Source organism: Anticarsia gemmatalis, chromosome 24, assembly GCF_050436995.1.
Source record: "Anticarsia gemmatalis isolate Benzon Research Colony breed Stoneville strain chromosome 24, ilAntGemm2 primary, whole genome shotgun sequence".
Classification (NCBI taxonomy): domain Eukaryota; kingdom Metazoa; phylum Arthropoda; class Insecta; order Lepidoptera; family Erebidae; genus Anticarsia; species Anticarsia gemmatalis.
The window spans coordinates 1,390,237-1,404,261 of NC_134768.1; the positions used below are offsets into that span (position 1 = coordinate 1,390,237).

Sequence of the window (14,025 nt, forward strand, 5' to 3'; positions counted from 1 at the left end):
TATAAAATTAATGGATATTAAAAAGAGCAAAGATGCCTCAGAATGAAAACTGAAAATTGATTGAATTTGAAACGATTGCGGAACTGAAAAGTTCAGGAAATTGTGAAGAGTTAAAAGGAATTGAAGTAAGTGTAATCGTTTGTTTAATGCTGAAACTTTTGAGAATTGAACGAAAGATAGCAATGAATATTTTTTCAGTACTTACAATTGTATAAAATGTAAAAACTTTTTCAACAGTAACGAAAAAATCTTAGACTTTAATAATTACAACTAAAATTAAAGCGCTATTTTCGAAACGCCACAAAATACTTCCTTGTTAAGTGCAGTTAATATTGAAATGTCACGTTGCCACACCGTCGCCAGGTGAGTTAGGTGACATATATTTAAATATAAACTGCTTGGATACGTAGCCAGCGACGCCGCCATGGCGTCTTAGTGAGGCAGGGCTCTAACACATCAAAAATATAATTTTAACAGAACAAATACTTGTGCTCATTAATATTTGATGAGATTTGAACCCAGCACACGCGGCGCTGCAGTTATTTCGGCAAGGTGACCATTTTAACCACAGTGGCAGTGTAAAAGACCAAACCCCTTCATCTCCAGGGTCTAATGTCATGATCATTTCATAGCTCCCGAAAGACCAGCAATTGTAATAAAATAACAGAACAGGTACTCGATACTGTTCTCATGTCTCTTAATGTTACGACACCTTGGAGGATTTGAGAATACGATTATTTGCTATTGTGGTACCTTGAAGGCAGCTAAGAATGTTTCAGAAACAGATATAACTGTTTTTTTTACATTAGTGTGATGAGCACGAGTATCTGTTCTGAGCCTGGTTGTAGAGTATGTATTAGGTCGGGGAAAAAGTCTTTTCGCATGAAAATATGATTGTATGAACTTGTAATAAAATCTTTTCTCTACATAAAAAAGCTCGATATTTGGGTACCTCACCAGCTCACTGAAAGAAACTTAATGAACCGTGTACTCATTTGTGTTTCTTGAAGCCAAAGATATTTTATTACACGTTCATACATACTATAATGCGAAAAGACTTTTTTCCCGACCTAATATTTAGGAGAATATAGTATGTTTATCAGTTGTCTGGTAAACATTCAAAAACTTATTCTGTTCCATCTATCTCTCGTATGGGTAGTGTTCAACCTAGTGTCAAAGTTATTCAAGCCGCAAGGCCTTTGACATGGCTTAACGACTGTCTTAATCGACAACAACCAGGACCGACTTTTTACGTGCCCTCCGAAGCACGGAGACGCCCAGTTCAAGCACCACTATGCGGTTACCCATCTATAGAATGACCGCACCTGCACCGTTCGGTTCAATGAAACTGGCCGTTGTGGCCAAATATCGGCTTGGAGGACATCATACTAATGGCTAATTTAAAAAATAAAAATACGTTTGAATATTCATTTAATTTGTTTAAGCTTTAAAAGAAAAGGGTAAAGAGGTGTGAAGTTGATAGCAAAATGATTATGATCGCTTTTGTTTTAAAACAAAGTGTGAATTATAATGACAGATATAATGCTGGTTTTGACAAGGCGTTTAGGACTTATAATGTAGAAATAAAATGTAAATTTTAAAATATTTTATAAGAATTTGAGAGTCCAGTGACCAGTTAGGTTGTTTACCGTACATACCTTAAATCACGTTTTATTCCCATAGGGGTACGCAGAGACCACCAAGCGCCACTTGATACAATCCCTACAAACTTCCATTGCCTCATTCACATCGAAACATCTTGTCATACAGGACTGCACACCTGACCTGCAAAACATTTTTTTTTTTACTTTTAAATAACAATAAAAATCAGATTTTACCATTCCCTGGAAGCACGTAGAAACTCACTGAATAATATAACATTATATACACTTCTAACTTTTAAATCTAACCAGTTACGCCTGAATAAACATATTCTAATTTCCTAAAAGCTGGCAACAATCACAAAAATATTTAAATCCACTTTGTACAACATGACTTTTTGCAACACCTTCCCAATGCTGCCAACGTAACTTCCAGCAAACAAATTAAAAAAGTACGTGACAACACACACTAAACCTTTTTTTTTAATTAAACAAAGATAGACAATTGTGTTATACTCTTTTCTCTTTTGTTTCGGCACATTGCTTCACTCGGACGATCAAATAAAGGCCGAGTCTGTACCCACTGGGATGTCAGTTTGGACGAAAATTCCCGTTGGCTGTATGGTTCTATTCCATTGCCATAATTGCGAATGGAATTATATGGGCTTGTTTTTGTTAGGTTGGTAGTATTGTTGTGTTCTTAAATTGTAATGTGTATGCGGAGTAATTTGTTTTTTATCTAGGTTAATAAATTGAATATTAAAATAATCTTATTACAGTATAAATGCAAAAGTTTGGATGTTTGTTACTCAATCATGCCACAACCAATAAACGTATTTTAACGAAATTAGATTTTAACATGGGTTAACATATAGGATACCTATGCCCTGGGATTTTTTTTCAGATTGACTTAGTCGTCGGCAGAAGCTACTTGAACCTAGTCCATTATTTACATAGTAATAAATATTTGAGACAAGAAAGCCTATTTTAACATGTTGTGAAATAAAATAACGAAATTTATCCCAGCCTACTCCATAACTAGCAATCTCGGAGTCCAATCAAGCACGGTACAGTCTACTTTTCATGCGAGAATCACTTCGGGCCAATATTTCAGACTCTATTGTAATATCACAAAAGATAAAGATTAAATTTCTCTCAAAAGAATTTTACAAAATAAGAATTGTGAAGCGTTACTACGTTCTACTAAAAGGTTTTGTCGTTTTAACATTGTTGGGACATTGATTTTTTGTGATAGTTATACTTGTAACTTAAAAAGAATTTGTAGATATTTCGAAACTTTGGCAGTTTTTGTATGTAAGTACAGTGTACACACAAGTATCCACTATTATGTATCTTGTATAAAATTTAAATTAAACTAATGTGATGTAGTGTATTAAATTAAATATCGTGAATTTCGAGTATCAACCCCAATTGGGCCAAGTGGTTTTGTGTAAGTTTAGGCGTATGGAAAAATTTTACAGCTATAACTAGCAAAAGTAAACTTTGATGTATTTTGAGATACTTACGTTACTTCGTATTTATGTTTAAACTGTTCAAAGCTACTAAGCTAAACCAAACATCCAAAAAGTTTAAAAAATCTGGCAGATATCAAACCGACTGTTTTCAACCCGACCAAAAAGACAGTATTAAAATTTTTAAAATTACTGAAATCACATCATGTCTCATTCAGCTAGGCTTTACTGGCCATAATTACAACAATAATGCAGCCGCAAAAAAATAAAAACATACTCTCTCTCTCTCGCTCTCTCAATCTCCAGCACATCTTATTTCTCTTTCTAACCTATATTTACTTGTTCGCAGGTGTCAGACGACATAGGATACGTGATATATTCAGCGCTCGGGAGCTTCTACATACCGTCCTGCATCATGGTGTTTGTCTACATAAGGATATATTTTGCAGCCAAAGCGAGGGCCAGGAGAGGGATCAGGAAAAACCCTAGGCCGAGGCCTGTGAGTTGAAATTTGATTCTTATTAACTGTAGTATAGGGTTGATTTTCGTTTGAGTTACTGTTGTGTAGTTAGGCTTGTTTTCTTATGATATATATGATTGATTTTGGATCATGGAATGGAACTTAAAATTGGGTTATTTTCTTTATGTACTGTGTTTTTTTTAAAACTTTTTTGAACATGAATTTAAGCTAGGGTATTATAAACAAAGATACCTTTTGTTAAATAAAATTAAAATCCATCTAGGCTTATTGGCTTCTCAACTGAATTCGTGGTAAATAATACCAATTTGAATCTAAGTTTTATTAATATTTTGATTAACTTTTTTTGTTGTCTTGGCGACAAAATATTGACATATTAGTACTGCGGAAGATGAAATTAAAAATCATGTTTCTAATTTAATTTTTATGTACTTTATCATTCAGTTTATTACTTTTATTTCAATAAATATATTCAATACATAAACTTCGCTGTATTTTTACAATTTTTATAGATCTTCATTTCAAACAAAATCACAAACTAAAATTTTAATCCATAGAAAATCCTTTTAAAACTGAAATACTAAGCTTTATAAAGCTATAACATATAGTGACATTAAATAACGTCAAGTGTGAACCCATTCTTTGGTGTGACAAAGCTTTGTGACGTCACAGCGTGCTACTTTCAAAACGGCTTAACTGCCTGAACACTGCATTGTGTATTGTGTAGAAATATAACAGGTTAGTGGGGATTTTTATAGCGCTTTTATTCAATAAATCATGTTGTTAGAGGATGTTAGGAAATGAATTTATTTGGATAATTTTGACTTTACAATTTTTATTTGACGTAAAAAGTTAAACTACTCACACTTGACCAAAAAGCAAATATACATTTTTTAAGAAGCCTAATTATGTGTTCGTTAAGAGCATACAAAATCTTAAAAACATCTTTCGAGCATTCGCGACAATATTCTGACAAGTAAACACATCTGTAAACGCCCTAAAGAAGCTCTCGAAATGGTAAATATTGTATAGGACTTATGTTATTATTATGGCGCATTGATTAAAGTAGTCGCCTCGCTATTACTACACTTTTTTCCACGCGAAACTATTGATGGTCCATAGATTATTTACTTGAAGAACAATCAAATATTAATATTTTTTTAGATCTCTTAAAACCCTTTTATTATTAAATTAGTGAAAAGTGTAGATTTTGTTTTAAAAACCGTATTATTATTCTCCACTATGTCACGTTTTTAGATCCTGCCTTCATAGTGTTATATAATGTTATACAATGTTACACTTTGTTATCAGAACGAACAACAAACGAGCTTCAGCAACCCGCCGAAGGGCACGCGACCGATGCCGTCGACGCACCCCATGCCACAGGGACACCTTAGTAGTAATAATAATGGGTAACTATACTTTTTATTACTTATATAAATTATATTATTTCCTGGACGGTTGACCGGTAGCAAGCGACCGAGGTAACTGGAAGTCTAGGGGAGAGGCCTTTGCTCAGCGGTGTGATAACCGAGTGGTCCAAGTCCAAGTGATTGAACCTGGCGCAACACACTAGTGACTTTTCGAAGTTATATGTATTAAAAGTCATTCCTATGGAAAGCTGGCAGCTGGTCGTGACAACATCAGCAAATTTCTTTACAGCATGTGTCTTAGAACGAAAATAATTAGTTATTTACTTTACGTTGTCTTTTAAAAATACTTTAAAAAAATACGTGGAATAAGGACAAAACAAATAAGTATACAAGAAATAATTTGGTGAAAGAAAACATCATTATGAAGTGAGAGTTCTTTTAAGTTCTTGAAGGTATGCAAAGTCCTTAACCCGACCAGCGCTGCAGCGTGGTGGACTCAAGGTCTAATATATCTCTCATTCCGTGTGGAGACCTTGACCATGAGTATTTGCCAGATTAGTAGTGATATACAAGAGTAGGTACCTAGTAGGTAAAATATATTATTTAACCATGTAAAATTTGTCACAGCAAAACCAAGTTTGCAACAAAACTTCGCCACAAACTAAAGACAGTTTTAATTAAAGCGTTCAAAAGCAGAACAAATTCATGCAACAGTTCTGTTCTTTTTACATCACACAACTACCCCCTACCCTTAGTAATAAAGTATAAGAACTTCACAAAACTTTCAAGTTCGTCAGTACAATTGAGGGCAGTTTCAGACGACCGATTTTTTCGTCGTCGCTACTGCATATACGCTAACAGGTCTGTATTATACGCCTCAAGCGAACAAAATCGCGTACACGGGTTTATTTCGGTGCGTCTCCCGAAACCACAGTGATTCAGGGTATCATACAGATGATACGAATTTATAAACGCGTTACCGTTCGTGCGAGTTTTATGAGCAGCAAAAGGAAGATGTCTAAAAGCCTATACATATATGTCTAAAAACTACCTTAGAGACACAAAAACGCGAATTCCCAATGTAGAAAACTGCAACTGAAATTGCTACAATGCGTTTGACAGGCAAGGTGTTCTCTCTACGATTCAGGTGGCAACCGTTAGATCATACAAATACGCAAAAAAATTACCATCTATGACATATGAAACAAGATGCTAAAACCTTAGGTGAGAAATAGAAATACTCTAAAAAAAAAAAGAAGAATACTCCTAATTGCGCGATGCGATCAAATCGCAAATTCCTGCCATGCGTTTGTCGTCCGTCTGAAACCGCCGTTAACAGAGTTTACGGAAGCATGTCTTTGACAAGTTTCAAAACTTCTTTGTTATACCCAGAGGATGTTCTTATCTCGGAATAGCCTTTTGCATAATTAATTACTTACAAACAGTTCTTTAAGGTTTTTTTTCTGTTAAATGTCTTTTGTTTTGTTTTTGATTTGATTGAAGTAGGGCACTGGTAATATACTCGGCCCATTACAAACGCTCGAAATATATTATGTAACATAATTTTGTCGAACTCTAGCTCGTACATACACTTTGCCACATTCTCCTGATTCTTTTGATCGTGACGAAGTTCGTACGTTTGTGTACGAGCATAATAGTAGGGTGAAACAGCAATCAATATTTGAATAAAATAAGACGCTATGATTCAGTGGCTAAGGCATCGGACATCGTGATCTAGAGGTCTTGGTTTCAAATCCCACTCATTTAACAAATGACGTGAACCCAATCCTAGCAAAAGCAACAACATCTGCTATTTAACTCATATAAGTAATTGAAAAAAACGCAGTCCGCTCTTCTGGCCAGCCTATAGATGGGTGTAAACTTAATCTTTTTGTGCTTCGAAGAGAATTGAACGAACAAAAATAATCCGGGAATGTAAAAAGTATAAGATAATATCAACAAAACCTTACTTTTACCTTTCCAACCTCGTACAGCCTTTACAATATTGGTTTTTCCTAATTATCAAGCAACTGTTGTTAATACAATTCTATATTAGTCTAGCTATCTCTCTCCCACCCACAGGACCGTAATAAAAGGAAATGAGACAGAATAGCAAGGTCCAGCCGTAACCTAAGTAATTTGTCTCTTGTAATTGAAAACCCTAATTACATTCCCTACCTGAAGGTCCAAAAATCATTAGTCCTTCGGGTCTAACTAGACAAAAAAACGTCTATCAAATTAAAGAAAATAAGACGTAATAGTGTGTACACACTTGACCACTTTTTTTATTATTAAAAATAACTGACTGTTACTTTGGTCTAAGTGGTAGTGTAGACAACTGTAGATTACTAAGGTCTGAGGTTCGATTCTCGAGATATACATAAAGTTGTTGAGTTTTACAATTTCTGTTTAAATTGTCTCAATAGTAGCACTTCGTAATACATTTGTGACGCGCATGGCTATGTTGCCTCCAACAATAACACTGGTGTATTTATAACAACTCAAAATGACAAAAGTATTCTTTGACCATATTTAATTAAAAGTGAACCTATAAACTTTTAAGGGGCTTCAAACATTCTAACATAAAATATTTGAAAAACCAACCTAGGACCTCATAATACACAACTATACACACTACTTTTGTACCACCAAGCATAGCTTTATATGCTACTTAACTTTACCTGTAAATCCATCAGTATGTACGCACCTTATCACGAATTTGGACCAGACGAAATTATAGAAGGGTCCCTATTAGATCCGGAATTCGGAAAACGGCTCCGATCCGGGTTACAGGCCGTTTTTGGAATTCCATCGTCAGAAAAGAAAAAGTCTGGAATTTGTTGACGTCACTGGAATTTTAAGGGAATTTCTTGTCTTTGTTGTGTTTTGTATGAAGAAATACGTATATTTGACCTTGTTACACTTAGGAAATATAGGTTATTTTGACTTGTATATTCAAGGTTTTGAATTGTATATTTTAAGCTTTGAAAAGCTAAGTTTTCTATGCAGCGATGAAAATTTTATGATAAATACTTAAACTTAGTTTTAAATATTCCTGGATTCAAATCTCTCCTATTACAACATCGATAAAAACATATAGATAAATATAAATTGATGTGTGAACAGGATTGCATGACACATATAAGTTAAGGGATCTTTAAAATGCTGATAATACGTCTTTAATTCTTTGGCTTTGAAAAGTCAGAATTAAGAAAAGCTACAAAACCCCAGCCATTTGTTTTGAGGACCATATTTTGTAACATGTGCATGCCTCGGTTTTCTAATGTCTGAAACAATATTAGATAGTTTCAATTTCCCCCGTAGGTATTCTACGCCTTCACAGTGTATAGGATATATTAGAAGTACCTTAGCTCTTTTCTATATAATAATTTATTTTTCGTGTAAATTCCAGCGAGAGCCAAATATCAACAATAGAGACAGCCCAAGTGCAGATACCCACAGTGACGTGCGAGCTCGCGTCAGACATATCGACGAGCGAAGCAGGCGACACGGTGCCGCCGCCGCCCGACGAGCGGAAAGACACGCTTAAGGTAAATACTATAAATATATAGAAGAAAAATCTTATATAAAGCCAAAGTATAATATTATATGGTATGTAAAATTGATGCCTCTACCGTCTTAGCGGTGTATGACTGCTGATCACGAGGATTCAGGTTGATTCCAGTGTCGGTCTCAATGCTATTGTTCTTTTCTAATTTACTTTGTGTTAGATACATATATTTTATAAGCCTTTGAGGGTGACAGGCTTGATGTTATCTGGTTATAAACATGTTGACACTTTAAATTCTCTCTTTGAAAAGTGCACGAGTAAGTTGCTTAAGACAATAAGTTGAATACTCATAAAGCCAAAACGAAATGAAAAAACACACCAAATGTTAAAAAGGTCAGTTAATGGCGTTCACAAACATTTAGTAATAACAGGGATGTAAATACCAATGATCAAATAAAATGTTAGAGAAAGTTGAAGGTAATCTTATGACATTTGGTTACAATACACAGATTTACAGAACTTCTACTTATGAAATAAAGCGGACAAAAATACACACATCTATGCCTATAGAAAATCTATCACACGTAAAAGTTATCCAATTTGTTATAAAAGTTAACAAAATAGAAGTCATAGTTGGTCAATAACTAGAATTTAATGATAGATAAATTTTATACACTAATGCAATTTTTCATTGACAGGTAATAACATCAGCACAAGTAACAAAAAATCCCCTGGCGTCATGTCCGTTGAGGAGCTCGACACTGTCAGTGAACGGCGAGCTTCAGCTGCAGCAGACGAGGGGCAGAGCACCCAGCGTCGCCATCGACGCCGACATGGTCTCCGAGATGGAACCCTCGTCATCAGACTCCGGCGTCGTCAGCCGCTGTGGAGGAGTCAAACCCCTAAAACTAAGAATCTTCAAGAAAACAGACAGAAGACAAGAAAAATCGCAGCCTAGCAAATCAGAGCTCGAACCAGCTCTCCCCAAACAACACAAACCTAGAGACCCAGAGAGAGAAAAGAAAAGATTAGCGAGAAAAAAAGAAAAACGAGCTACTCTTATCCTAGGTTTAATTATGGGCAGCTTTATCGCTTGCTGGCTGCCTTTCTTCTTCCTGTATATACTTAAGGCTGCTTGTAGAAACTGTGTTATACCATCAAGTGCATTCGCCATAGCCTTCTGGCTGGGGTACATGAACTCAGTGCTCAACCCGGTCATCTACACGATATTCAATAAGGATTTCCGCAGAGCCTTCCGCAGGATACTGTTCAAGTGATGTTTGGCTTACGTGTGCTGCTACAGATGCGTTGCCAACAGGATCATGTTGGCACAGCAGAGGGCAGCACCGAATCTTTACAATGTGCGTTAAAATGGACTCTATGAAAGTGGTTGCCGAGTTTTCGTCTTTGACTGATAGATTTTTTTATCTGTAATTGTTTTAAGTGTAAAGTGTAAACTGTCTCTGTAAATTTTGTTTGCGTTTGTAAATATTAATTTGATACTTTGTAAATATTTAGTTTATATTTAATTAGGACTGTGTTTATCTTTAGTTCTATCAGTCAAAGGATAAAAATATATAATAGGATTGGTGAAAACGTTAAAGAACTTTAATAACAATATCTTATCATAATATCTTAGGAAAGCTTGTTAATATTTTTAGGCTTTTTATAGAAGTACTATAGTCACTTCATGGAATAAAGCAATAATTAATTCGAGTAAAATAATTATATTATATAAAGTTTTTTCATTAAAATCACTTTAAGAGAGAAAAAAAATTGTAAATTTACCAAAAAATGACACCAACTTAGTGCCAACTATACAAAGTATATCAATTTTACAATAGTTACATGACACATGAAGTGGCTAAATATAATTTGCAAATAAAAAACGGAATTGTACATTGTAAACTATTGTAATAGTTCATTTCGTAGATTTTTTTAATATACGTAGCGAAGTCATAGAAGTAATATAATAAAAATAAAACTGCAAAAACACTAACGGATTTGAAAAATTATACATACTTATGATATAATGATTCCTTTAATAACAATAAAGGAATTACATAGCTTTAATGTCATCAGATTTTGTAAAATTAGCGGTCGTGTCGATTAGAACCTTTGCACACTGTGGCGTAACATTACACCAGTCATTGTTATTAGAAAATATTTAGAAAAAGTGTTTGAAATCACTCATAGATTCCTGTTAGATCGTCAATGTGAAATTGTGTAGCTTTCGAATTCAATCCTTCAAATTAAATTTACTAAATTATCAGCGTTATTGCGAACGTAACTAATCTGGGATATGTGTTATATTCTGCGTCTACTTCACAGATACACGTGTCTCAGATTGTTGCAATCCACAAGTAACAAATATCGTGATCAAAACATAATAGATTAGTAGTTATGTAATCAAATTAACGTATCATAATTATGAATAAGATTAAATAAAATTGTCCTAAAATTGATTAACATGTTATAATAGAGAATTTTGACGCGAATGTTACGCCTCAGTAGGTAAAGGCCTTAGGAACTTCTAAACTTGCTAGAGATTCACTATATTAGCTTTTAATTCAATATATTTATAAAACATTAATATATTTATTTGATGATTCCCTTGAAGACTTATCCATACGCTTATATACGTACAAAATAGTGAAATATTTGTAGTTTTCATGTAAAATTGTTTGCTATATTTAATCCTAAGATTCGCCATTAATACAACAAACAAATAAATGTTTAAAATAAAATTATTTTATGAAAAATGTTAACGAGAAATAATTTTGAATGTCAAATTTTATATTTTATTGCCTCAACTGACTATATAGTGTAGACAATTATCAGTAAAATACTGAAAAACTATATTGATTTATAGAAAAATATAAAACTACATGTTATGAGTTCATTTAAAATTATTTCTCGTAAAACGTATTAAAATAAATGTCAATATATAACGGTAAAATCACTATAATATCCTTTAAATGTAACAACTAAAGCAATCATTGTAAAGATACGGTGTTATTAAATGAAATTATACAAATTGTGAAAGTATTTTAAAATTCAACAATAATTATTCAAAATTATTTTCAAAATAATTATTTTCAACTCAACTTGCTATAATTAATTAAAGTTAAATTACAACACTAAATAATTATCTCAAGATAATTATTTTTTCAGTGTAATTATTAAATATTGAAATTTTTATTTTCATAACAAGATTTACATAATTAGCGTGGCAAATTTAACTAATTATGTTTAAACAATTTTAGCTTAAAAATTATTTTTAAAACAATAAAATATGGTTATAATACTTTCACAAAATGTATTGTTAGTAGGTTAAAATATTTAAAATAAAAATACATAAATGACTGTGCCTCTGTGCCTATCGTCGAGCACTACACAACAATAAAATGCACTAAACTTATTTTAAAATAATGTAAATAATTATTATTCATTTATTTCCTTTTTTAGATTTAATTCAACCAAAAATGGTGAAAATTAATGTTCATAATTTTAAATATTTTAACGGCGCGGGTCGCTTTAATTTTATAAGTTTTTCAATGTAAATATTGTACTTATATAGTTAAGTTAAATGTTAGATTTAAACTTAATATTACCAAAAAGAACACCAAATACTTCCTGTAATATTTCTAATCTTATGAATAATAAAAAATATTTTATCCGTGAACTTATCCTTGTAATTTTCCACGTAGAATAAGTGTTATTTATATTGTTTAAAAATGTATAGTCACTTCTATAATTTTGTTACCTTAAATATATATTTTGAAAAAATAATTATATCAATCGTTTCATATTAAGTTCTCAATATTTTAATCAAGTTATCAACTATACCTACGACTGATGATAGATTTTAATTAAAAAATAATCTTTTTCCTGCATAAATACAATTGTAAATAAATTTCTTGAATAACTATCGCGAAAATCCTTGTAAAATAATTTTATTATTAATGAAAAACAACGAGAACTTAATTCTAAATCGATGTAAACTAGATTCTTGGATTTTAGAATTGATAATTATAAAAAAATACTTAATAATTAAGTATTATAATTAACTATAAGTAAAATAATAACACTGCAACACCATTGCCGTTTAGATATAATTAGAATTTTAGAATAAAATAATTAATAGTTTTAATTGTGTACTGAATTCAAAGCAATAGAGATTGTGTAGTTTTCTTTTTTCATATAATTAATTTTTCACTATTTTAAAATTTCATATAGTCTTCCAAAGTGTGTGTGATTAAAAAATAATAGTAGTTATTACCTTTCATTAATCGTTTGTAAAAACACCAAGATCGTTTGTTTAATTTAGAGGTTGTTTTGTGTAATGTTAAGATTGAAATATTTTTGATGCGGAGTAACAATTTTATGAATCTAGGACCTCACAATCGAGCACCGAGCCCTTGCTGTTTGTGTGGCTCTATTTCTAAGTCGCCCGACGACTTAAGCCTTTAAATATTGTTCCTACAACACTTTAAACAAAGCGTTGTAAGAACGATCCAAAATGCAATAATTATAAATTATAATTTGAATGAAAAAAGTGAATATAATTAATTTAAGCGTGTAAAAGTTTTCCAGTACATACAGGTTTTTGTACAGTCTTAATGAAATCTTGTATAAATACAATTTAATGCCATTACTTTCTTATTTAGTGAAAATATTTAGAAAGTTTTTAAATAAATAAATTAATAAACTAATAGGTGGCTATCCTGTACTGTGTATCTGGCAACTTGTTCAATAAAAAATGTTCTAAATTATAAAAAAAAACTATTTATACTTATAGTATAATAATCTATATAGTATTTGTTAAATATTTTAATTTTAATATATAAAAAATTCGGACACGTTACGTTTGTATTGTTCTTTATAAAAAATATTATTATAATTATTAAAATCGTCTAAGACTATACGATTAACTATTAATTCTTATCGACTCAAATGTAAATGAAAAAATATACGAAGTACCAATATACAAATTTTAATCTTTATGTATTTGTTTTATTACCCTTACAACTAATAATACAAAATTGAAGCCAGTACCACTACATTCTTACACACAAGTACTTATAGGTTACAAAATAATAAAAGGTATTTTTCTCCATGATTATACATGCGATAGTTTGTCCATCGAGTCGGTTTGTTACACTTCGACGACAACATTTCTTAACCAATTATAATGAAAGTTTAGCATAAAGATAATTAAAGCTCAGAGATTGAGCACTTTTTCGAAAACAACTTTCTATGCGATACAATTAATTTGGGATGAATCTTAATTAAAAAAGAAAGTTTTTATAAAGTTGGTCCATCATGTATCTATCAGATACTCAATCCGCAAGTGAATTATCATCCTACAACTGTGATGTACACAAACTGTTCAAACTATTTAAGTGATCAATTACAGATCAACCTCTAAGTAATTTGTGTAATTGAAACCAGTAATTATACTGATATAGATTACTATCCAGTCAATTACCAATAATATAGGCATAGCATATCGTCACTAAAGAACTCGTTACATGGTTTAAACAAATATATCTTGAGATATTGCTGAACGTTACAACTTGGGTAAGAC

General features: G+C 32.1%; 2 protein-coding genes across 2 annotated transcripts in view; one reads left to right on the forward strand and one right to left on the reverse strand.

Annotated features, from left to right (window-relative positions):
- The window catches only part of LOC142983564 (ommochrome-binding protein-like), a 33,398-nt gene extending 31,639 nt beyond the window's left edge, over positions 1-1,759 (reverse strand). The window contains exon 1 of the mRNA XM_076130504.1: positions 1,659-1,759. Coding sequence (XP_075986619.1) covers positions 1,659-1,744 — 86 coding nt within the window. The 5' untranslated portion in view covers positions 1,745-1,759. The remainder of the gene's footprint in view (positions 1-1,658) is intronic.
- The window catches only part of Octalpha2R (alpha2-adrenergic-like octopamine receptor), a 446,243-nt gene extending 432,815 nt beyond the window's left edge, over positions 1-13,428 (forward strand). The window contains exons 4-7 of the mRNA XM_076130503.1: positions 3,423-3,572; positions 4,863-4,963; positions 8,337-8,475; positions 9,134-13,428. Of these exons, the coding sequence (XP_075986618.1) occupies positions 3,423-3,572; positions 4,863-4,963; positions 8,337-8,475; positions 9,134-9,712 (969 nt within the window). The 3' untranslated portion in view covers positions 9,713-13,428. The remainder of the gene's footprint in view (positions 1-3,422; positions 3,573-4,862; positions 4,964-8,336; positions 8,476-9,133) is intronic.
- Positions 13,429-14,025: the final 597 nt, after the last annotated feature.